A 25,046-nucleotide genomic window follows, 5' to 3' on the forward strand; every position below is an offset into this window, starting at 1 on the left:
GATCTCCTGCCCTGATGCAGGGCCGCACGAGTGATTCCGGCACGGGCTGCAAATAAAAGTGAGTGTGTCGTTTCTTGACCGAACATGAAGAGTTGGTGCTTAGTCCTCCAGCTCTCTCCCTTCCACTGCACAATAAGTCGACGACTAAGGAGGCCACAAGGACCAGACGGAGAACTACTAAACAGTGGAGCCTCCATTAGCCAAAAGCCCTGAGTGACTATGTGGAGCAGAATTTCCGGCCCGTGTGCAGTGACTACAAACGACAGACAAGAATTCAGCTTTTCTTGTTGGGTTAAGCCAATGAGATTGTTTTTAATTTGTCACCTCCACATAACCTAACCTATCCCAACTATACAGAGCCTTTTCAGAACGTATTTCTCATGACTGCCCATACAGTGGTCTCGAGGATATTCCGAATCAATGTGGAGAGTAGTCCAACCTGTTTCCTCCACCTGCTTGCCTGCTTGTTTCCAGGTGGGCCGGACTTCACCGCCATGCCAGGCTTCCTGGCACACGGTGCTCCGGTGAGGCTGTGCGTGGCCCTGGCCTGTGTCCTGTCCCTGTGGAACGCCGGTAGGTCTGGTAGGCGGTCGACTAGCGTCTGTTCCGTATACTGAGTTTGGTTATACACGGTGCTTTGGAGACTGGTGGCAGCCAGCATTTCAGGCCGGAATGCAAAATGAGTTTGACCAAAGTGGCAACAATAAAGTCCCCACTTCTGCTTTGGTCCCTCGACTTTTTGCAATTGAATGCCACTTATGCAACAGAATTAGCTTTGCCTCCACTGTTACCACCTTGGTCCAAGCATCATCTCCTCTTTCCTGGACCTCTGACTCCGCCCCCTGCTTCTCCTCTGGTCCCATGGCCCATTCTCCACTCACCAGCCTGACCCATCTTTTCCTAAATCTCACTATGTCGCCTTTCAGGTTCTCATTTCTACACCCCCCCCCCCCACTATCTAATGACTTTCTCCTTCTTGGATAGTTTCCCAAGTCCTTTATATGATCAACACAACCCTGCCCACCTCACCAGGGCCACCGTCCACGTTCTCCTCCTCATTCTCTGTGTTTAATCCCTGTTGGTCTCTTTCACTTCTTTAAAGTCATGCTCATGCCCACCACAGACCCTGGGCACATGCTGGCTATACGCTGAGTCACCCCTCTGCCAGTTAACCTGCGTGGATACTAGTCAGCCTTCAGATCTCAGCGAGAGTCACCTGCCGGAGAAGGCTCTCAGGTCACCAGGGTTAGAGCAGGCTCCCGATGATACACCCTCAAAGTGCCCTTCAACATCTCTGACACTCTTCTTTTTTTTTTTATTTTTTATTTTTTTATTTTTTTTTTCTTTCTTTCATTTTTCTGAAGCTGGAAACAGGGAGAGACAGTCAGACAGACTCCCGCATGCGCCCGACCGGGATCCACCCGGCACGCCCACCAGGGGTGACGCTCTGCCCACCAGGGGGCGATGCTCTGCCCACCCTGGGCGTCGCCATGTTGCGACCAGAGCCACTCTAGCGCCTGAGGCAGAGGCCACAGAGCCATCCCCAGCGCCCGGGCCATCTTTGCTCCAATGGAGCCTTGGCTGCGGGAGGGGAAGAGAGAGACAGAGAGGAAAGCGCGGCGGAGGGGTGGAGAAGCAAATGGGCGCTTCTCCTGTGTGCCCTGGCCGGGAATCGAACCCGGGTCCTCCGCACGCTAGGCCGACGCTCTACCGCTGAGCCAACCGGCCAGGGCTCTGACACTCTTCTTAATAGTGTCCTAAGTCCTCATTTTTTGATGCCTGCCTTTCCAGCTAGAATACATGCTCCAGAAGAATGGAGTCTGTATCCATTTATTACAATACTAGCTTGGCAGCTAACACACACCAGGCCTGCTCACGTTCAGGTGCTGAATAACATTATCAATCATTAGTATGGTTACAGTTGGTCAATAAATGTTTGATGACTAAACCACAGAGTGAATGAACTCACTATGTGTGGGATTTTAAGCAAGTTGCTTCACCATTCCAGATCATAATTGTCTCATTTTTAACATGAGTATTTGGGATAATTCTCTCTGAGGTCATGTCTGGGTTATCATTTTTCTGATGAAAGCTTTTTTTTTTTTTTTTAGTGTCTGCTATTAAAGGAGAAGCCAAAGAGGAAAAGAACATGATCTTCCCACCTACAACAGGTCAACGGGCAGGTGCTCCACCCTGGCTCACTCTGCTTTGGGCAAATCTCTTGGCTTCCCTGAGCCTCACTTTCTCTATCTGTAAAATGGGGATAGTGGCTGGATCTCACGCTCTAACGGTCCTAGCGACGGTCTCTTTTCTGAGTTGCTCATTGCTCCATGGTTCACAGAACTCCTGGAATCTCATGAGCTTATTAAATCCACAAAGATTGTGACATTCTATTAGCAATAGAAGGTTTCATAATGGGAGCTATTGTTACATGCTGTCATCACCTTTGTAATAATTTCACCGTCTCTGCCTTTCTTTTCTTCCCCTTTCTCGCTGGTCTGGAATTGGCTGGGCAGCAGGATGGTGAACGCATTCCAACACAAAGGACACTCAGGAGTCAGAGGCTGGGTTTCTGTTCCTAGCGTTTTACTAAACACACAAGATAAAGTTTTTTGTATGCTTTTGCATCTAGGAAGGGAGGTGAGGGTTATTCTTTATTTTAAAATTTTCATTGACCTTTAATTAGTACATCCCTGTGGTTCAAAATACAAATGGTACAAAATGTATAAAGTTAAAAGGTCCCACCAGCCTACTACTTCTCTGTCCCTGAGGACGCCCGTTACACCGTTTCTGGTGTTTAAGCAGAGTAATTTTCTTTCTTTTTTTTTTTTTGTATTTTTCTGAAGCTGGAAACGGGGAGAGACAGTCAGACAGACTCTCGCATGCGCCCGACCGGGATCCACCCGGCACGCCCACCAGGGGCGACGCTCTGCCCACCAGGGGGCGATGCTCTGCCCTTCCCGGGTGTCGCTCTGCCGTGACCAGAGCCACTCTAGCGCCTGGGGCAGAGGCCAAGGAGCCATCCCCAGCGCCCGGGCCATCTTTGCTCCAATGGAGCCTTGGCTGCGGGAGGGGAAGAGAGAGACAGAGAGGAAAGGGGGGGGTGGAGAAGCAAATGGATGCTTCTCCTATGTGCCCTGGCCGGGAATCGAACCCAGGTCCCCCGCACGCCAGGCCGATGCTCTACCGCTGAGCCACCCGGCCAGGGCTAAGCAGAGTAATTTTCAATAAATATTTCCCCTCTTCGAGCCTCCAATTTTCTCTTCTTCAAATGAGAACAACAATTCTGCTCTGTAACCAAAGGAGAAAAGATGATAAAAATACTAAGCACGAGGCGTAAGTGTGGAAATAACGTCTATTTTAACGTTACTACAATGGTGGCCTTTTTTTTTTTTAATCTAAAAAGGGGACAATAGTTTCATATAATCTGTCTGAAAATTTACTCAAAAAAATGTTCTGCATAGCATCCTCTTGAGAAATGCCTGCTTTAGTGGTATTTAATTTATACTTGAAATACTTACTGTTATCAAAATCCACCCACGGGTTTATAATTATCCAAAGGACATGGTAGATTTTTTTCTTTTTCAGAAAAGGAGTATATTTAAGAAAAGTTCTCATTTAGGAAGATGGTACCAGGCCCATCATTCTGGCCTGAGTGGGGAAGTGACCCTGCAAGGCCAGCGGCCTGTAGCACCCCTGGAGCCTGGGGACCCCGAACCAGATCACCCTAGCCTCTCGCCTGTGTGGAGGGCTCTGCTTCCCAGCCAGGCCGCAAGCAAGGGTGGCCGGTCCCTCCCGAAGCTCGCGGTGCGGCTGCTCAGGCAGAGCGTCGCTCAGAGCACAGGTGCTTTGACAGCTCTCAGCTGGCTTGATAATGAATGAGAGTCTCAGACTTGCTTTTGTTGTAGCATAACCAGCATTCCCTGCCCCTTCCGTAGCCATATCGTGGGGACGAGAATGCATTGCCCGCCCCCTCCATGTCTAACCCCAAAGCTTCACTGTTTGACCCAAAAGCCTGATAATTGGTGAAAGGCCAAATTGACTGCACCTGATTTTGAACAGGGTACTTGAATTTTAAATGAACCATCTCCGTGTCCATTCACAGATGGGTGGATAAAGAAAGTGTGGTATTTACATACCACAGAATATTATTCAGCCCTTAAAAAGAGGACAATCCTGTTGTATGCAACAACAAGGGTGGACCTGGGGGACATTACACTGAGTGACACGAGCACAAAAGGACACATACTGCAAGAGAGCACTTCTCTGAGCAATCTAAAATAGTCAAGCTCACAGACACAGAAGGGAGATAGGTGACTGCCAGGGGCTGGGGGAGGGGGACAGGGCCACTGGCCAGATGTGGGCATTGGGCACATCCCTTCCCTTTTCTGGGCCTCTGCTCCCTCACCCTTCAAAGAGAGTGTCAGACAAGGTGACTTGTACGGATGTTATAAATTGTGTGAGCCTGTGCTTCCACGATACTGTTTCATCCACGGAAACTTGTATTTCAGTGTCTGGACATAAAGAAGTTAAGAAGGTAAAAGCTGAGGCTTTCCTTGGTGCAACAGGTAAGTAAGCCATCCTCAAATCCTGGATGTAACCCTGTGACTTGGGATCACGTGGTTCAGCCTCTCTGGGCCTTGGTTTTCCCATCTATAGAATGGGCATAACGCACTTTCTCCACTGGAATGCAACATATGAAATAATTATTACAACTATAATTAGTGACAAATGCTGTATGATTAATTGACATCTTATCCAAAACATTCCACATCCCCCCAGACCAGGTTGGGTGCCCTGATAGAGGTGCCGACAGCTCCCCCATTGCTCCCTGCTTGACGCTCCTCGCATGCCTTGCGCGTGACTCTCTCTCCTCCCACCCGAGCCACAGACAGTCAGCAGCGCGGAGGTGGAGACCTGGTCATTTCCCCTGGCCTGCTTACGCCCAACGCCTGGCACACCGCCGGGCCCGCAGCGAGTATTTGTCGAATGAGTAAGGAATGACTGAATGCCTTTGGCATTGCAGCCTTTCCTCTGACATTTTCTTCTCTGATACCACAAACTTTGCCGAGTGGGCTGGTGGCCCGGTGTTTTGGAAGGGCCACTGCTCTGCAGCTCCAGGAAGCGGGTTCTGTCCCCTTTGCTTCCAGGCTTCCGTTGTGCAAACCTAAGCAGGGTTCTTTCCCTCGCCGAGCCTCGGTTTCCTGACTGGGTGAAGGGCGGGATAGGTCTGTCCCTCTGCCTTGGAACCGCCTTGCCTATTCATTACAGTGTGCATGTCAAGGCTACACACAGCCCAAGGAGACTAGAATCTCAGGCAGGGACTTGGAATCTGCCTTTTCACATTGTCCCCAGTGATTGTCATGGTCACACTCCTGAGGACCGGGGCCGTAGAAGCCACCCAGGCTTCCCCAGTGACGTGGGCTGGGGTTGCAGTCTCTCAGTTCTCCCCTGGAAGCCTTTTCCCTTCCCAGTGTCTGGCTTTAGAGGTGAAGAGAGGAAGGAAGGGGGGGACTTTCTGGACACTTCGGGTGAGTCCTCTCCCCACCCCCTAGGGCTCCATGGGTACCCCGTGCTGCTAAGAAAATACCCCCACTTCTCCAGACCCCACTCCACCCCCACAGGGAGATAAGGACATCTGTCCAATCCTCACATTGCTTTAGCCACAGAGTTACCAGAACATTAAGCATAAGCCGTTGTAGCCAAATCTTCAGGGAAGAACTGGAGAAGGCAGGTTTCAACCCTCCACCCGGCTACACACTACCAATATCCAGGTGGTGATTGATTGCTATTGATCAATTGATTTTGGTCCTCATTCCTGGGCCACATCCCAGACCTATTAAATCTGAGTCTCTGAGGATGGAGCCCAAGCATTGGAATGGTGGTAAGAAAGTAATACATATCTCTCCACTGACTCCAATGCCTAGCAAGTCTGAGCTCCTCTGTGAAACACGGTGTTTATTTCCAAATCCAGTGCGTTGAGAACGCGGGCCATTTACTTGGGAATCTTAGTATAATACATAAGCAGTTCCTACCAATGTCTACTCCCCAATGCAGAGATCAAGTGTTCCCCCAAATACTCATCTTTCCCCATGTGTAAGACACACAATTTTTGGAAAAATTTCTGGTCTGAAAACTCGGTGCGTCTTAGACAGTGGTTGTAGTTTTTTACTTGCATTTCCCACATTTTCCACACTTGTTTTTACACTTATTGTTGAAGGCAGTGACTCGTCATCAGACACAGATGAGGACAAGCTAATGGATGGGAGTTTTGACAGTGATGAGGAGTTGTATGAATTTTATGATAAATAAAACTTGAGCTTAATAACGTTATGTAATACCTTTTTTCTTGCAAATTTCGGGCCCCCAAATTAAGGTGCGTCTTACACAGGGGAGCGTCTTATACATGCGGAAGTACAGTGTTCTTGTGCTATTCTCAGACTTCACCTCTGTACTCAAACTTGTCACGGTGTTTGCTGTTGGCTGTCCCCTGCTGGGGACATCAACTGCCTTTGATCTTCACAATCCTTGTGCCCAGCATGGGAGGGGGGGGTGTCTGTAAAGGTCCAAAGAGGAGGCACGTGTGCCCGGATGTTGGAAACAAGGACGTGTTTTTCCTCCAGAGATGCCCGTGAGCTCGGTCGATCTGTCGGCGCTCAACCTGACAGAGGTGGTGAACGGGATGCTGAGCAGAGCTTTGAAAGGTAACCTTCTCTGACAAGCACTGTCCAGGCCCATCCTGGGCTGGGACCCCCTTCGCTCTGGCTGCCCTGGGACGTGGGCGGGACAGGTCACGCCTCCGTGTCCCAGCTTCTCTGCGTTCAGAGTGGAGAAGGAGGTGTCCCTCCTAGATCACGTGGAGAGTGGAAACTCCCCATGAGGTAGGTTTGCCAGCCCCTTGAGAGCAAGCTGTGCCCCCAGTACGCACGGGCGCAGGCATGCCTGATCATAACTATCTGGAGAGGGGGCTGCCGCAGCTCCGGGATGGGTCAGAAAACACGGCCAAGTGACTCGCACGGTCGCATTTTTTTTTGTTTGCTTCAATTTGCTTGTATTGTTTTTGATATTTATTATTATGATGTTTATTTTGTTAGTGTTTTTAGTACGTGTTCGTTGTATCATTGGTTCCTATCACCTGCTTACGTACCTGCTGTCATTTACTTGGTATTGTTGGTCAGCACGTGTGTCTGTTTCTTTATGTCGATGTCGCTGGCAGACAGCAAGAAATTCTTCTCCCTGCTGAGCATCACTTCCTACAGTTCCTTCGCCTTCCACAAGTTCTCGGTGGCCATTTACAACAGTAAGTGCCTGTGGGTGGCGACCACGGTGAGCGGTGGGCCGGCAGGGACCGGCTGAGTGTCAGGACTGCTGTGCGGACTCTTTCTCTTCACAGTTTCTAACCTGAAGACGGTGGACGCCGCCAAGTTCCCCACGCGGTACTGCTACTGTTTAAACAATCGGACCAATGACCTCTCAGGTGGGCGGGGCCTACCCCTGGAGCTGGCCACTCTCGTGATTTTGCTTGTGCTCTTATAGACAAGTTTAAATTAATGTCGTATTCTTAGAGCAAGACAGGCACATGCAGTGATGTCTATTACACATAAATATGTGCATATTTTTTGTCCCAGAAAATTCCTTCCTTGGTTTTTCCCCTAGAGAAATAGTTATAGCTGCATAGAGGAGCAAGAACAAGACGTTCAGGCAGCATTATTTTAATAACAAAACCTGAGAATGAGCCGGATGTCCATCTTTTGGAAAACGGTTCAATAGTCGACAGTACAAACAAATCTCATAGACAATACAAATGAGTGGGCATGGCCAGAATTGGACTGCATATGTAATTAAAAAATGAATGTTGCAAACTAATATGCAGAATACAATGTCATTGATTTTAAAAATGCATACATATATGGACACCAGATGGGTGGTTACCTCTGAGAAGAAGGTGGGAATGTGTGTTCTGGAGTAGAAAAGTATTATTTATTTAAGGGGATTTTCAATAACAATAAGGGAACAGGTAAGCCAGGGCAGAGAGTTTTGATAAATGAGCTCAGAATTGTGGGGGAAAACAGAAGGGGTATTGCAGATCATGTAGAAGTTTATAAAATAACAAGGGGAAAACAAATCAGAAAAACCATTATTCAACGACATAACCTGGCATAGCTCTTTGGGGTTGATCAGGAAGGATTTGAGGGGAGAGGGCAATGGAGGAGAAAAGGAATTATAATGGTGCGTCCAAAAGTTTTCTACTTTTTAAAACTGATTAGTGGTCTTTCTCTATATAATTGTTAATATTCCTCAAATCACTGAGCTGAATCAAACTTGTAAAATCTACTTGGAAATACCCAAACGCGATATATTTTGCCCCTCAACTCTCTGAACTTTAAACCAAGTCTCAGAAATTTAAGCCGCCTCCTCCATCGGTCTTGCAGATTTCACTGCCCTGCTGGTGGACATCATTGGAAATTCTAGCAGCTACCTCACAGAGATTTTTAAGTCAACCTCCATCCTCTCAGGTGTGTACTTATCTTGAAAATGCTTGGCAAATTTGAGATTTGGCATCCATTATGGAGTATGATCAAACCTAGTGGAACACCCAATCCCTGCCATAGTCCAGGCTGCCAGCAATATTAGTGTAAGTTTTATTTAGACAATCAGCATGTCCAATTTCAACTGCCAGTATCCACAGTTTCCATCTTCCCATCATAACTATTCCTGGTGTAGCGGGAAGAATCTGAGGCTCAGAGTTGGGGGAAATCTGGGCAGACTCAAGAAAACAGCTTCTGTTGGACAGCTATGCTCCCATTTTAAAGATGAGAAAATGAAGGTTCAGAGAGGTGGAATATTCTGCCCAAGGTTGTTGTTCAGAATTCAGATTCATGGAGCCTAAGCCCATGTCTGAGGTGCAGCTGAGAAAGAATGCCTCCTGTATGGAGTGACTTCATATAACCTCCAGGCAGTCCACTTTGCAAAGCACAGATCTGTGTAACAGCCCACCGCTTGCTCTCATCAGAAGGATGGTTTGCTCCACTATGGAGAAACTCCTGTAGGGATCTAGGGAGAAAAAAAGATAATGGTAGATGTAATTAGATACCAGGGAGTCTTCTAAGGGCTTACTGTGTATTTCCTCATTAGAGCTTTGCTACACCTTTCCTGGTAGCTATTATCTTTATCCCCAAATTATCCCCACTTTACTAGTGGGAAAACTGTGGCTCAGAGAGGTCGAAGAACCTGCCCAAGATCATTCTGTAGAGACAGAATTCTAACCCAGGCCACCTGAGTCTGAAGTTCATGCTCTTGATCACTATGCTAATTCATATAATAATAGTAGCACATTAGCAACAACAATAATCATTATAAGGACTCTTTACTGAGCTTTTCTACCTGCCAGGCACCGTACTTAGAGCTTCACGCACATCTCACTGGATCATCATAGCCTTCCTACCGGGGACATGTGACCACACCTCCAACAGTCCCTCAAGGGACAAGTATACTTTGGAATTCAAAAATGTTCAGGATTTTGAAGGTCTAATCGGGTGTCTACACCATTTATGATATGATCATCCACGACCTCCGGCAGCTTCTAGGGCAGCCTGCTGTCATCAACGATCCTCAGAGTCATTTAGCAGAAGGCTGACCCTTTGCACTATGTGACATAGATATAGGCTACAATACAGCCTTGTAATCTGTCAAGTCAGGTTTTGGATCAAAAGAGTTTTAGTACCGAAACAACACAAAACCTTCTATCTCACAGAGATTTGGGAATTTAGAAATTGCAAATGAGGGACTTGGGGTTAGAATTGTTGCCATTTTAAAGGTGGGTAAACTGAGTCCTAGAGAGGTCAAGCAGTTCACTCTTGTTCACGTAACTAGTAAGTGGCAGAGCTGATGTTGTACCCGGGGAAGATGACCCCAGAGGCTGTGCCCTTAGCTATCACATTATACTCCACCCCTCACCCCAAAACCCCCAGAAAATTAAGGCTGCCTTAGAAGTGAAGAGTTAGCCTTATTTTCCTACATCACCCTGAGCTAGGGATTTCGTTTTGACTGAAGACTTCGTAGCCCCAGGCCAAGTCTCGTGTGCCATTGTCTTACAGTGAGCCAGACGAATGAATCCAACTGCATCTTCATCTGTGTGATGACGGGAAAGTCAGGTGAGCCCCCAGCCAGTCTTTGACAAGCTCTTGGAGCTGAGAAGTAAACACGGCCACCGGCAGATGAGCCCAAGGTTGAACCCAGTTTGGTGGGATTTTTGCAGAGAGGAACCTTTCTGACTTCTGGGAGATGGCGGAGAAGTCCCCGGTTGTCAATTACACATTTACCAGCAGCCTGTCTGGTGTTTGGGGTGAGTGGAGACCTCCCGAACTCCTGCTCTGCAGGCTCCAGACCAGGGTCCCTCCTAGCGAGCTGAGGACTGAGTGCTGCCCGCAGCTATTTTACTCAGCTGCACTGGGCTAAAATAGGAGGGCTTTGCTGTTAAAATGTTATTCTATTTATTTATTTTTTTGCAAAAGATTTGGCAACCTTGAATCCTCCCCCCTCACCCGTAGCCACAAGCAACTTGCGTTGAACAGCTGCTGCCCTCATCCTCCTGCAGTTAGGAGGGACTCCTTTCCCCTGTTTTCCATAGTCCGCTCTGCTCCCTATTGCCTTACACTTTTTTCCTGACAGCTCTGCATTTTGTTCCCTGTGCTTCTTCACATGGTTTTTTCAGAGGTTGATATTTTATCTTATTATTTTGCTTTATTTTATTTTATTTTATTTTATTTTATTTTATTTTAGTGAGAGAGACAGAGAGGTACAGATAGGGACAGACAGACAGACAGGAAAGGAGAGAGATGAGAAGCATCAATTCTTCATTACTGTTCCTTAGTTGTTTATTGATTGTTTTCTCATATGTGCCTTGACCGGGGGGCTACAACAGACTGAATGACCCCTTGCTCAAGCCAGCAACCTTGGGCTCAAGCCAGCAACCATGAGGTCATATCTATGATCCCACACTCAAGGCAGCGATCCCTGTGCTCAAGCTGCTGAGCCAGCGCTCAAGTTGGCTACCTCAGGATTTCAAACCTGAGTCCTCTGCATCCCAGCCCAACACTCTATCCACTGCACCACCGCCTGGTCAGGCTGATATTTTAGATTAATCTGTCATTCAGTGAGAAACCCGCTTTTTGGTGACATATGGTACAGCTCAGAGTAAGGTCTGAATCCCTGCACTCTAAATATTTGCTGTGGGATGCATGACCTGCCACTGACCATCTCCCTGCATGTGCAGCCACCAGGGGCACGGCTGTGACATCGACGTTCACCCCCACAAGCCAGCCCACGCTCCCGCGGAAGAGCCCTCCACGCACAGCCCAGAGCACGCGTGGGTCCGCTCTGAGAAGCCCTCCCTGCACCGAGACCACTTGTCCTTCAGAGGGAGAGCAGAGTGTGAACACAGACAGGCGCCCTGAACGTCTCACCAAGGCCACGGCCACGCCAGGCAACCTCTCTCCCACCTTCCCGGGCGTGGGTAAGATGCTTCCTCACCCTGTCCTCTCCTGCCCCGTGTCGCCCTCCTGTTCCCTCTCTGCTGACATGAATAAGTGACGTCCTTCCCTTTTTCCTCTCCTCACCAACCCTTTCCTTCTCCCTCAGCCTCCCTCTGTAAGACATCAATGTGAGCCAGTCCGGGCTCCATATGGACAAGCCTAGGCGAGTGGCATGGACATAGGTTCGAACATTTGTTTATGGAATTCTTCAGTTTTGAAATCGTTTCAGACTCCGTTCCCTCATACCCATCCCCCGGCATCCTCTAATGAGACTATCTTACAAACTTGAAATATATTGTAGCAAAAAGGTACTTTTATTTCAGTAAAGCATTTAGCAACAGTCTCTCCTGAAATTCACACTAAACGGTGAAACGCTCTGGACATTGTGTGACAGGGTTGGGTTCAACTGTAGCTGGCTGGACGATGATGCCACCACTGATGGGACACCAGGAGGTCCCTCCTTCCCCATCACCTTTGTGGACGTGATCAGTGATATTGTCACAGAAGATGCAGAAGGCGGGCTTGTCCTGTTTGGAAATAAGATACAACTGAGATAACTCTTTCCATAAAGAGTCAGTCCTGTCTCAGTGAGTTCCAGCAATGGACCAGTCATCGGAATGCATTCATTCATTCATTCATTCATTCATTGTAGTTAATATCAGATGCCATGCTCACTGTTCACAACACAGCTCTGTCAATGTTCCCTGTCCTTCCTGAACTCACAGACCAGGGAAAGAAACACAGGCAAGTAAACTGATAGTTATGACCCAGGCGACAAAGAGTTATTGTCCTGGGGAGCCCAGGAAGGGGGCTTCCTGCAGCGATAAGAGTTGATAAGAGTCAGGCAGCAGGGAAACAAGGGTGGGGATGGAACCAACCTCATGAACTAGGAATGTCCTTAGTACAATAGCGGCATCGTGACACACACAATATTAGAGAGCTTCCCAGTGCAATGAGCTGGGATTGCTAGTGGAGAGAGAAATGATAAAACACCTAGCTAGAGTCTTAACAGAGGTGCTGGTTTTATGTAAAACAAAACAAAACAAAACAAACTACAGAACTTAAATGAAAGCAATAGAAGCTTATTTAAATAAATGAAGCAATATACCATGTTCTGGGTAAGAATCTAAAGATCTTCAAGATGGCAATGGTTCTCAGCGTAACTTAGAGGTTTAAAATCCTCCAAGGGGATTTGTTTTGTAAAACTTGAAAAAAAAAGAATTTTAATTGCTATCATGGGAGTGAACAAGTGAGACTCTCGAGCGGTTCTTTATAAGACCAACGGGGGAAGATTTGTCTTAATAACAACCTCATGCTACTGTGGGGTATTATTATAGCTAGTGTCTTCTTTCAATGGTAAAATGAGAGTTCAGTAACTTGCCCCAGAGTGTGCAGAACAGAGGCAGGAGGAGCAGGAGGACCCTCCAGGTCCCCTCACCTCAAACCCCGAAACCATTCCTTTACACCAGCCACATGATTAGAAAGACTGTCGAGAGAGCCCACTGTCCCCAAAACACACACACACCCAGCTGATTGCTTGGGTGCCTCAAGGATTTGGAGATTTTTTTAAATTGGTAGTTAGGAAAATAATGTTTAGTTTGGTTTATTTATTCTCATTCTTGGTAGTATTCAAGTCTCTAGACTATCTGTATTATATATGCACATATCTAAATATGTTTACCTTGTAATTATATTTCAGTGTCTTATCAATTTTATATCTGAATCAAAGTGGTCAGGCATATAACCGCCCTGTCACTGTCACTTGTGCAGCTACCAGAAGACTGGCTGGAACTCCACGTGTGACGGCCGACAGGCAGGCCTGGGCTTCCATACTGCCCGTGCCCCAGGCTCAGACCACTGGGGAGTACACAGCTGCAGAACCCCCCTGGGAGACACTTCCCTCCACAGCAGCATCAACATCCCCCGAGGAGGAGGCCCAGAAGACAGGAGCCGCAGGGAGCCCTTCGGAGCCTCCTGCGAGGACACCTGGGGGCCCGTCCCAGACCAGCCCGACCTCAGGTAAGACAGGGCATTCTCTCCTGGTGGCCCATCCCAGACCAGCCCGACCGGTAAGACAGGGCATTCTCTCCCAAGCCCCCTCTTTTAAAGTAAATTCACTATTGTCTATTTTTAAAACCTTTTCTGAAATTTTGATATATAATACACATGCAGCAAAGTAATAAATGGTTAGCAACACAATTAACAATCACAAAGCAAACTCTTCTTTTCTTTAGCCCTTTTCTTCCCACCTTTGCATGAATGAATGAATGAATGAATGAATGAATGAATGAATATAAACTCCCTCCTCACAGGAACCCCTCACCTCCTCTCCCCTTTACGGACCCTCTAGCCAATTTTTTCTCCTTTCCCCCTTTTCGCTGCCCTTTAAACACATGACCACAAGAAGCCGACGTTGTGCACTCCAGACAATTCAACTGCCTTTTTGGCATAGTATTGATATATGTTAATATTATTATATTAATTACATGTGCATCATGTATACATGGTCTACTATAGCACATACATGAACCACAGATGTAAGTATACCGAAGAGTATTGATATGTCAGCATGTAGCACGCGGAAGGCCAGAGCTCCCAAAGGCACTTGAAAAACTGTCAAGTGTGATTCCAACTCCAGAATGTGTATGTGTGTGTGTGTGTGCACGTGTATGTGTGTGTGTGTGTATGTGATATAAATACATAGAAAATAGAAAACAGAACAAAATAAGACAGAAGAAATTCACAACGTGCTAACCTTGACTATATCTGGGAAGTAGATGAGATTTTTTTTCTTCACTCCGATGTTGTGAATTTTCCACGTTTTCTAATCCTATGATTAGAACCCCCCAAAAAGTTTATTTCTTTTAAAGATCACTTCCTCTGATACCTGGGGCCAGAGGCCCTCTTTCCATGATCGCCAGCCAATGGATGGTAACAGTTAGCATTGCTGGGCTGTTAGTGTCCGTGAACTTGACCTTCCTCTCCTGTGGACCATGTGCTCAAGGGCCTGTGTCTTCATCTTCAGTCCCCCTAGAACACAGTAGGCTTTCCTTAAATGTTTGTTGAACTACCTGAATTTCTGAAGAAACTGAGGGGAAGGAGTGGATGAATTTTGATGGGCATGAACACAAATTGACTTTAGGCTCATGATGGCAATTATGCAAACAGACCTGGAAAAGCAATTTTAATAGCCTTAGTTGGTGAATGATGTAATCGATGGGTGGGAGAATACTGTAAAAGCTAACATGCTTTGTTGAGCCGCTAGACAATGGTAGTCAGCCCAGCCCTGAGGCTATGAGCTCCGGGCCGTATGTCAGACGCTCAGGGTTGACATTCTGCCTCTACCTACCGCGTCAGAGCGGCTGTGAGGATTAAATTAGGCGATGTCTGTAAGGTGCTCAGCTCAGCATGTAGGCAGCATCACAGAAGTACTCAGAGGCAGCTACCAATCTGTCCCCCTGCACCCTGGACAGGGGCGCTGCAGCCTGCTTCAGGTGACACACCTTGGAAAGGATGGAGACGAGCAGGACTCCTGCCAAAGCAGAGCGTGTGTCTGCCTCCGCCCTGGGTCCCTTTCAGCTCTGCTCCTCCGCGATTCTATAGTCACTTAGTGAAACTGTAAATAACCACCTCAGACAAGGAAGCTCCGTGTTTGGGGCGTTGTGAAGGCTGCTCAGTTTCTAGAAACACACCCAGACAGCAAGCAGCTAGTGACCCCCTCTGTGCTCAGGGGCTTGTAGTCTGTGCCTGAAAGGGACCAAAAGAGATGCTTCACCCCACACTCTGGGACCCTGCTTGCCTCTCCCCTCCTCCTACCCCCCATGTTACCCCCTAGATCTCAGCCATGGCCAGCTGTCCCCCACTCACCTCCCTGGGTCTTTGCTCACGCTCTTTCTTCTGCCTGGAACGCCTGGGCTCCTCACTGATCCATGTGTTTCTCCTGTCTCAGAGATGACGTCACCTGCCCGCAGCCCCCGCCCCAGCTGAATTGGGTGCCCACCTCCCTTGCTCACCTTACACGTCAGCCTCACGGCCCCCCCACACAATGAAATGGCCTGTTTAGTCATTCTCTCCCTTATTCCCTATAAGGAGGCTGCTTCGCTGGTTTGGCCAAAGGCCAGAGTCTTGACAGCAAGGATCATGCCCCAAAGTGGTCCTTACACCAGGACCTGATGGTCAAAAGAACTGTTGAGACAAGGCCAGGCTCTATCATGACAAGGACAGGCCTTGGTACAGACAGGAGTGACTGTCTGTACCAAGACTCAGATGAATGAAAAGCATATCGTTTCCTCTTTGCCAGGAGCACCCATGCTCGGACACTGCCTGAGCAACCCCCTCGCACCCCCAGGCAGTGACCAGTGTGAGTGGGTTTCCAGTGTCACCTACACATTGTGTCACGGTGACCGCTGGGACTTGCCGTTTCTTCCTTGCACTGGGAGCGCCTCCACTGTGGGTCCCACTCCATTCCCATTTCTGCACCCTCACTGTCCTGTCCTGCCTGGGACCTGGCTTGATAACCCACAGTTGGACGTGTTGGGCAGGACTGCTGGCCCGGGGCCGCCGCTCCCAACCAGGCATCCTGAGAATTGCAGGCTCCCCTGTGTCTCACCCCATCCCAGGAACGGCCACCCCGGGCACGCAGACCTCAAGTCCAACCAAGGCACCGGCCCCCAGATATCCACAGACAGGTAAGGACATGCGCTGGAAAGAGAACCCCAACACCACAGGCGAGACACACAGCTCAGCGACAGGGGCGCAGGGTGGAAGAGGGTGCCAGGAGGCAGGCTAAGCCGGTTTCCGCACTTGATAGATTCTAGCAGGAAAAAGACAGGAGAACGAAGCCTTGCTGTGCTGCTCAGCTGCCCCGCGATCTTGGATAAGTCACTTCCTCTCTCTTGGCCACGATTTTGCTGCAGATTTTAAGAATGCTTTATCTTTAAGGGGCCATGATTCGCTGGTTGTGGATATAACTCCAGACCGTTTCATTTGGATTTTTTTTTTTTGAGGCCATGCTTGCTCCTTGCAGGTGACCTTCTGTGGCCGTTCACCCCTGGAGAAGAGCCGGCCCTGGCCCCCAGGCCCCACCAAGTTCAAGTTTCAAGTAAGTACCAGCTCCCTGTCACTCCTGGTGCTTTTGTTTGTTTTGAATGAGGTTGTGCAGCGTAATTAAACGGGGTTTGTTGGATCAATTTGGAGTCAGACTGCTGGGACTCAAATCCTAGGTCCGCCATTTGCCACCGAGGTGGGCCCCAGCACTCGGCTTCCAGAATTCAGCATTTCTGGCGGAAGAGCGAGTATAATAACAATCATTATGGGCAGTAAGCACGTCCTTTTCCCCACAGTGTTCTGTATGAAGCGAGCTAATGAGTGTGGAAGTGATTTGGAGCTGGAGAGCTCCGTATAATTTAATTCAGTCAGCTTGTATTGAGTGAGTGCCTACGGAGAGCGTGCTGAGCGGGCTTTGCAGACGGAACTTGCTCTTCTAAGGAGCGTGGTGTTAGCGGCAGGAGGAGGGGGAGGACTGAGCGCCTCTAAAGCTCCGCCCCCATTGTCCGGGTGCAGTCCACTTGTTGTCTGGTTTAAAGGACACCCTGCCACTCCGGCCCCCGCGCACTTAATTCTTATGATGTTCTTGAGGACATCCTCCCCCTAGGCACAGCTCTGGGTTGGCCGCGGCTCCGGGCTTCCAGGTGCCGCGGTGGTTCGTGCCGCGGTGGTTCGTGCCGCGGTGGTTCGAGCCGCAGGTCCCCCGCTTCTGCAGGTCTCACTGTCCTCTTTTCTGTTGAGCCGGTTTCCAGAAGGGAGACATTGATAGGAGCAGGCCCCTCCCCTCCCCAGATGCCTTTCTATCCTGGTTTCTTGAATGTCCCCAGAGCATCCAGTCGTGTGTCAACAGGGCATTATTAAATTGCTGGAGCCTGCACAGGCTCCTTCTTCACGGCGCCCCCGACGGGCCTCCGCCGCCTCTCCGCCGGCAGTGAATGGTGAATGGGCCTTTCAGACCCAGGGCAGGCTCCTGCTCCTGTAGGAGAGCACAGCCCTTTCTGCCCCCCGGGGACTCAAAGGCAACCCGCTGCCAGCAGCTGTGTGGAGGCGGGCGGTTGTCAGACTGACTCTGAGAAAACAAGTCGGCTGTATCTGTGCCTCTGTGGTTATGTGACACTGAGTGGGCTCTGGCTCTGGCTCCTGTGAACGAGTGAGGTCGCCATGCCTGTCCTCACAGCCCGCCCAGCTCCCGTCGATGCGGCCGGTGGCCTCGTCCATGGAGTCGGTCCAGCTCGTACTTGGTCTTCCTCTTCTCCTGCTGCCTTTGATCTTTCCCAGCATTAATGTCTTTTCCAAGGAACCCTGGCTCCTCTATTGTCCCGATTCTGTCAGTCGCTATCTTTGTTTGAATCTATACTCATGTTTACTTATCTATCTATCTATCTATCTATCTATCTATCATTATCTATCTCTACCTATCATCTATTATCTATTATATATCTCTCATCTACCCACCCGTCCAATGAGAAATGTAAGTACAAAATAGCAGGGTTCTGGCATCTTCCAGTAAACGATCCTCCCTATTCACAAACAAAATATGCCACACAGTTTTTGACACTCATCATTCCACTCAGTAAATTACACTGCTCACAAAAATTAGGGGATATTTTGTCGCTTCATATTCATTTTGAAATATCCCCTAATTTTTGTGAGCAGTACATATGTATTGAGTTCCAACTATGCACCAGGCACTGTGTTATGCCTGTTTTTTACTTTTTTTCTGCCATGGGTTCTGCAGGGTGGGTCATATTATCTTCATGAACCAATTTTGGTGAGTCCTACATAGTCAACAGTGACTCAGCATTTAGCACAAATCTATCTAACTCCAGAGCCTGTTTACTGTATAATATAACCATTGCCGACTCCCGCCAGGACCTGGGTCCCACCTTTCCTCCCACCTGTCTCTCACACCTGTCACTGCAGCTTTCTGGGGCGATGGCCATGTTCACTGTCTGTCTCAGAGCCACCTGAGGTCAGGGGCAGGACATGATCACCGAGCACAGTGTCTAACAAAGGGAGGCTATTTGTTAAATTTTTATGGATTTGAACAGTCCCGGGTTATATCTTCCAGGGTGTCCTCAGTGGCTCCTGAGAGATGGGGCCATGACAGCAGCTCCCCTCCCCCTGGCCGTCCAGAAGGTCAACCCTTGCCTGATGGAGCTGTGCCAGTTTTTCCAGCAATGCCTCTGCATGAGCCGGAGAAGAGACCCCAGGACAGAGGCCAGGGGGTAAGCTGGGCCCGAGGCTGCTTTCCTGGAGTTTCCTATTCTGCGCGGCTGCTCGGTGGGCCGCGGGAGGCCAGGCATTCACTAGCCCACAGACAGGTGACAGGGGGACCTCAAGGAATGGACTCTCCAATGAACTCTTTACTAGACTGTGACCTTCTTGAGAGCCAGGATTGACCCTCACTGGTGCTGAGTCCCAGAACCAAGCACAGAGCCTGACATAACGAGTGCGGTGGAGTCGAGTTGAGTCAAGTCAAACAGACTCGAGTCCAGTTGCACGGAACTGTGTCGTGTCTGGTGGAATGGTCACAGAGGACTTAGAGGGGCCCTCAAACCCAAATGTCCTCAGCCCTGTGGCACTTGCTAGAACTAGACAATAACCAGAGGATGTGTCCACCTAAATTACAGTTCCTTCATAAACCCCCAGCAGTCATTAGCAGGCCAAATGAGAAGGTATAAAGAAAATTAGAAGGCAGACCTCACCTTCCTTACATTAAGAAGGTCTGGGCGTGGACGCTTTCCTGCCCTGGAATGTTGACATTCTATTCCAGGGGTCCCCAAACTTTTTACACAGGGGGCCAGTTCACTGTCCCTCAGACCGTTGGAGGGCCGGACTATAAAAAAAACTATGAACAAAATCCTATGCACACTGCACATATCTTATTTTAAAGTAAAAAAACAAAACGGGAACAAATATAATATTTAAAATAAAGAACAAGTAAATTTAAATCAACAAACTGACCAATATTTCAATGGGAACTATGCTCCTCTCACTGACCACCAATGAAAGAGGTGCCCTTCCAGAAGTGTGGAGGGGGCCGGATAAATGGCCACAGGGGGCCGCATGTGGCCTGCGGGCCGTAGTTTGGGGACTCCTGTTCTATTCTGTCTTCTGGAATGTATCCATGGCTGTAAACCCGGAACCAAACAACATAGGTAAATAGTTCTGTTCCACGGTCCGAGGCCAGTCTCTCAGATTTCCCATGTTATTTTCAAAGTCAGTCACTGTATCCTTCAGCTTTTCCCGTCTCCATCACGCACTGGCTGCGAGCCTCAAGTTCACGTTTTCAGCCTTTTTCCATCACCCCTTTCTAGCCCTGGTCTCAGATCCCTTAATGAGTGCGGCTGTTTGCTCCACCCAAAGAGGGCAATGAACGAGATCCACAGACCCGAGGGTGTTAGCAAGCAAGGTGGAGGCATTGCACCCATGCAGAAGGGTGGCAGCATTCTTGCCGGTATAGCCAGATTATCACGAGAATGTGTGGAAATGAAGTGATGTTTTTGCTGCTCCTGCACAGTGCCTGGGAAGTTGACCCCAGTGGCTGCCAATTGGTGAAGAAGATACACTCCGGGTGGTCACTGCCTTGCTCCCTTTTCCACTGTCATAGCCAAGTCTGAACCCCACCTCTAGCATCCTTGATATGTTGTAGCGGTAGCAACCGAATTCTAGTAGCCATGTCAGCTCTTGACCAAGCTTGGCATGTCAAGGTTGTTGACCAAGATTTTGAGATGTCACCTTGAGAGTATGAGGTCACGCGCCCACAGCAAGAGTAGCCCTGGTGGTCTTCGCCATCCCACTCGCCTCCCAGAGCCCTATGCATGCCCGTCATCTGCCCTGCAGTGTGGTGGGGTGGGGGGAACTGACTGAGACATCTCCCATTTCCCAGAATGCCTTGCCAGCCTGCCTCCTGTAAGTTCATTGGGAAGATCCTGGGAGGAGATCGGAAGACAGGAGAGGGGAGAAGTCAAGAATTTTCTCCTTGTTTATTTCTACTTTAAACAACATTTCCCTGTTGGTTTTTGCTAACCACTTAATAAATTAGAGTTCTTCTAATCCCTTTATAACTAATTTTCAGTATTAAATTCCCTCTCCGGGACCATCTGGGCTCTGTTTTATTCCTGGCTGGGTCCTAACTCATATATCAGTCTTACCGCCTCGAAGAATGGCAGTGTGTTCCGGCTTGGAGTGGGCTCCCTGGGTTCAAATCCAACCCTAACACATGAAAGCTGTGTGTCCTTGGGCAAACCTGCTTATCTCTGGGCCTGTTCCTCAGTTTTCAGTTGAGGGTGATAGGACCTGGGAAGTCCTTACAGCTAACTTTCTTGAGTAGCTAGCTGCTCTCCAGAGTGTGCTAGAATCACAGAGTGCTGGAGATGGAAGGGAGATGAGAGAAGGTTGAGCCCACTCTCCACAGACATCAGGTGAGGATCGAAAGGGAAGTGAATTCCCAGAGTCGCACAGTGAGCGGGTCACACAGCCTGCCCTGAGCACCCTTCTTCCCAAGCGTGTGATCAGCGCTCTCTTCCCGCGGCCCTCTGAAGCAATCGTGCAGACGCCAGCCGAGAGCAGGGTATTATTCTGCAAAGTATTTGTTGCATTGTTAACTCTAATAGCACTGTTGTCTCACTCCATCTCACACACACAGAATAAATACATGGACGTCATCATTAACTGAGAACCCAGTACAAGCCTGGCACTGTTCAGGAGCTTTGCACGTGTTAGCTCATTTAATCCTCACAGTTGTAGGTTCTTTACTGCCTTTTGTTTATAGATGAGTAAGGCCCAGGGAATTAAGTAATCAGCTTGATGCTAGGACTTAAAAAATAAATCTTTCTGACTCCAAGGTCTAAGTTTTTTCTTAGTGTTTCTGTACCTCTGCTCCCACCCCCTATAAAGATAGAGAGGGGGTTCCTTGCTGTGAAGCATTGTTCATTATAACTTTTTTAAAAATTCTGGTTGTCTTCGAACAGCCACGAAAGACAGCGATTGCTCTCAACTCTGATTTGACTTTGCAGGTACTGTCTTGAATACTATTCCTGGTTTCTGAAGCATGCGACGTACGTCTGTCAGAAAGTGAAAAGGGTGTCCCACTCACACAGTAAGTGTGCAGCTTGGCTGTGTTGTCACCTGGCAGTGACTGCCTCTGTGAAAGGGCTCTAGGACTCTGAGCGGTTGTCCTGCCTTAGCAGGGGCCCAGTAACTCATCTAGTCACCCCTAATTCCAGACAACAAGAGTCACCACGAATTCTAGACTGATTCCCCTTCACTTAACAGTTTGGTGTTTGCAGTAAGGTATTAAAAAAGCAAGAGGCAGCCAGACTAAGCACTGTTGCTTTCTGTTGATTGATTGATTAATTTTAGAGAGAGGAAGGAAGAGAGAGAGAAGCATTCATTTGTTGTTCCACTTGATTGTGCATTCATTGGTCGCTCCTCGTATGCGCCCTGACTGGGGATTGAACCTACAGCCTTGGTGTTTTGGGACAACGCTCTAACCAACAGTGCCACACCATTACTTTCTGTGTGTGAGTTTATCCTTCCTCAGTCCCGTGTAAGGTAAAAATACAAATAAAGTGAAACCACACAGAAGACAAGCCTGGCAGAAACACTCAAATTTCCGACCGAAGCCGATGTACACAAATAATTCAGGCAAAAGGAGGCTCGTGAGTTGCCGGATGTGAGGGGCAGGGCGCCTCTCTCCTCCTCCTGGGGGCATCAGAGCCACGTTCACTCTCAGAAATGCTGGACAGCAGTCTTCCCCGCTCCTTGGACAGATGCAGCTGATCTAGTCCACCTGGCCTTAGAACCAACGTCCGGCCATTTCTTTGTGCCATATACCTGGGCTCCCTGGTCAGGGGACTTTGGTTTTCTAAAGCTCATGGGACGACGTTGAAGTCTGTGGAAAATACCTTCTTAATGTAGCCCAAACAGAAGCCAGTGCCCACGTGGCGCGATCTTGGCAATGTCTTACATTAAAACAAAGAAAACACAAGTGTAGGCGCCCAGACCTTCCTCGTGGCTCCTAAGGAACATAAATGAATGCCATGACGACACTTCCTAGAAACTCTTCTTATCCCCCCTCCTCCTCTCACTTCCTACAAGCTGCCCTCCCAGAGCCTTTATCTGAGCTTTCTTTACAAACTCACCTCTCTGTAACTCTCCTCACATCAGGGTTTCTGGGTTCTCTCTTTGCTAACAGATGCCTCCTCCCTGCACACTCCCCCCCCCACCCCCGTTCCTTTGCCTCATACATTCTTCCTTCTGAAGGCCATTCCCTTATTTTTCCTGCAGCTCCGTCTCCCCACCCCTCCTGTCTGCTCTTTCCATCAGCACCTTTCCCTCATCGGCACAACAGCCGAGTCCGGGAGTCGGGCGGGGCTCTCAGGAGCCAGAGAACCCTCTCTGCCTGGTGCCGGCAGAAAGACCGGGAAATCTTGCCAATGACTTATTATTGGATAGCTCTGCTTTTGTTCTTGTCACATTAAAATTCATTAAAAACCTCACATGAGCAACACATTATGTTTGCAGAACAACAGAATAGTGAGTTTCGATGTGTCGTTTAGACTAGAGTAGTTAGTTTAGATTAGTGTCATGCAAACGGGGTGATGAGGTGGGTATGGCCAGGTGTTAGAAGAACATCCCGGAACAGGGAGTGGAAACACGGGGCTGCTTTCGGCTTGACTCTGCTGCTAACCAGCAAGGGGGTCTTGCACAAGTTCTTTCTAATTGTGCGGATGGGAGGCGCCGAGTCTGGGTGGCCCCGCCCAGAGCACGGCCGCACACTGGCCCTCTGGAGGGGCCTGGGGCTGTCAGGGTTCCGGTCTGTGGCGTTTCCCTCTCAGTACTTGAGTTCTCTCTTCCTCATTTCTTTCAGCCTTAAAACAAAGATGCCTTGAGAATATTTGCAAGTCTGTGTGAGGCCTTGAAAAATCAACGGGGACCTCACAACCAATTGGATGACATCTCTTTGCCCCGGCCCTTGGCCCAAGTTGGCTGCATTTGCAGAATTCACCCAGGCTTCCCCTAGACGATCATCGGTTCATTGGAAGCGGCTCTGTTTGGAAGTGTCATTTCTTTCTCTCCTGAGTCGGTGGAAGCTATTGAGGGCGGAGAGCCACATGTTAGAAACCCCACAGCTGCCGCGGTCATGCCCACTCTCCTGCCTGCCCCAAGTCACGAAACCTGGCATCTGTGCTCAAGCAACTCCCGCCATGGTCACGGCCATTCTGAGACGGGAGACACGGCCGAAGGGGGCAGGCTCACATAAACGAGCCAGTCTGGCCCTGGATTGACACAACACCTGAAGGGACTTGAACTTGAGACTTTAGGAAGACAAGAGAAGGCTAAGTGAGGAGAACGGAGCCTGTCCTCTGGAGAGAGTCCGTGTGACTTCTCTGCACAGTTAATTCAACTGGGTTTGGTACAACTAACCAGACCTGCAGGGCTATGGGGTCCAGATAATCGTCCCGGCCCTAGAGTTGGAGGTGCTGAAAACCTTCCCGTTGGACAGAAAGCTGCTTTTGTGGGTATCTCGTCTGGATTCCTTGTCTGTGTTTGGGGGGTCCCCCGAAGCATCCTCAGCTTCAATGATGCACTGATGGGGCTCACAGAACTCAAGAAACGTTGCTATATTCGCATGTACCATTGATTCCGGCAAAGGACACAGATTAAGCTCCACTAAGGTGAAAGGCACAGAGGGCAGGCTAGCCTCGCCCCCAGGCACCAGCTTCTGGTTTTCCTCTCCACGTGGAGTCCCACGGACAGCACTTGCTCTTCCAGCAGTGCTGTGACCACATGGACGGAGTATCCTCAACCAGAAGACTTATCTGAGTCATAGTGTCCAGGGTTTTTATTGGGGGCCAGCCATGTAGGCATGATGGGGCCCCACGGCTGACCTTGGTTATTCAACCTCCAGCTGCTACAGAGGTTAGACAGACACCGCATGGCCCAAGCCCCTACTACCAACCCCACTGTCACTGTCAGCTGAGCCGATCTGGCCCGGCCCAAAGCCCCAGGGATCCAGACACTCTTGTCAGGTGGGTAGCCTAAGGGTTAGAGGTTATCTCCCAGGAGTGGCTCAGGGCCAGAACTCTCTGTGGAAGATGCAGGGCTTGGGTGCCTGACAGCCGTCCCCAGCCCATGAAGGAGACGGTGCAGTTACACGTGTAACATCATTAAACAGGATTCTTCTTGGAGATGGAGGCCACAGGTGCACTGCTGTCCATTCCATTCATGCCACAAAGACAGACTCAGTTGGCAGGAGAAAGAGGGCGGTGGGGGGGACGGGGAAGACGGAGGGTGGAGATGGAGGGGGAGAAAGGGGAAGGGGAGGGAGACGAGGGTAGGGGGGAAGACAGAGGGTGGAGATGGAGGGGGAGAAGGGGGAAGGGGAGGGAGACGAGGGTAGGGGGGAAGACAGAGGGTGGAGATGGAGGGGGAGAAGGGGGAAGGGGAGGGAGACGA

At 49.2% G+C, this 25,046-nt stretch overlaps 1 protein-coding gene across 1 annotated transcript; it reads left to right on the forward strand.

Moving 5' to 3' along the window:
- Nucleotides 1-494: 494 nt before the first annotated feature.
- On the forward strand, nucleotides 495-23,501 carry HHLA1 (HHLA1 neighbor of OC90). The gene is made up of 16 exons (XM_066265106.1): nucleotides 495-573; nucleotides 2,112-2,171; nucleotides 5,475-5,531; nucleotides 6,624-6,704; nucleotides 7,217-7,300; nucleotides 7,394-7,477; nucleotides 8,433-8,516; nucleotides 10,098-10,154; nucleotides 10,259-10,345; nucleotides 11,270-11,515; nucleotides 13,305-13,553; nucleotides 16,154-16,222; nucleotides 16,561-16,635; nucleotides 18,652-18,808; nucleotides 21,602-21,684; nucleotides 23,458-23,501. The coding sequence occupies exons 1-16, from the start codon at nucleotides 495-497 to the stop codon at nucleotides 23,499-23,501; spliced, it is 1,596 nt and encodes a 531-aa protein (XP_066121203.1).
- The last annotated feature ends 1,545 nt before the right edge of the window (nucleotides 23,502-25,046 follow it).

Source organism: Saccopteryx bilineata, chromosome 3, assembly GCF_036850765.1.
Source record: "Saccopteryx bilineata isolate mSacBil1 chromosome 3, mSacBil1_pri_phased_curated, whole genome shotgun sequence".
NCBI lineage: Eukaryota > Metazoa > Chordata > Mammalia > Chiroptera > Emballonuridae > Saccopteryx > Saccopteryx bilineata.

Excerpts from the sequence above, each read along its gene's own strand:
- HHLA1 (XM_066265106.1), top strand. The coding sequence starts at position 495 with ATGCCAGGCTTCCTGGCACACGGTGCTCCGGTGAGGCTGTGCGTGGCC. Across the intron at positions 574-2,111 it reads CCTGTCCCTGTGGAACGCCG|TGTCTGCTATTAAAGGAGAA; the intron begins GTAGGTCTGGTA and ends TTTTTTTTTTAG. Across the intron at positions 16,636-18,651 it reads CCACCAAGTTCAAGTTTCAA|GGTGTCCTCAGTGGCTCCTG; the intron begins GTAAGTACCAGC and ends TATATCTTCCAG.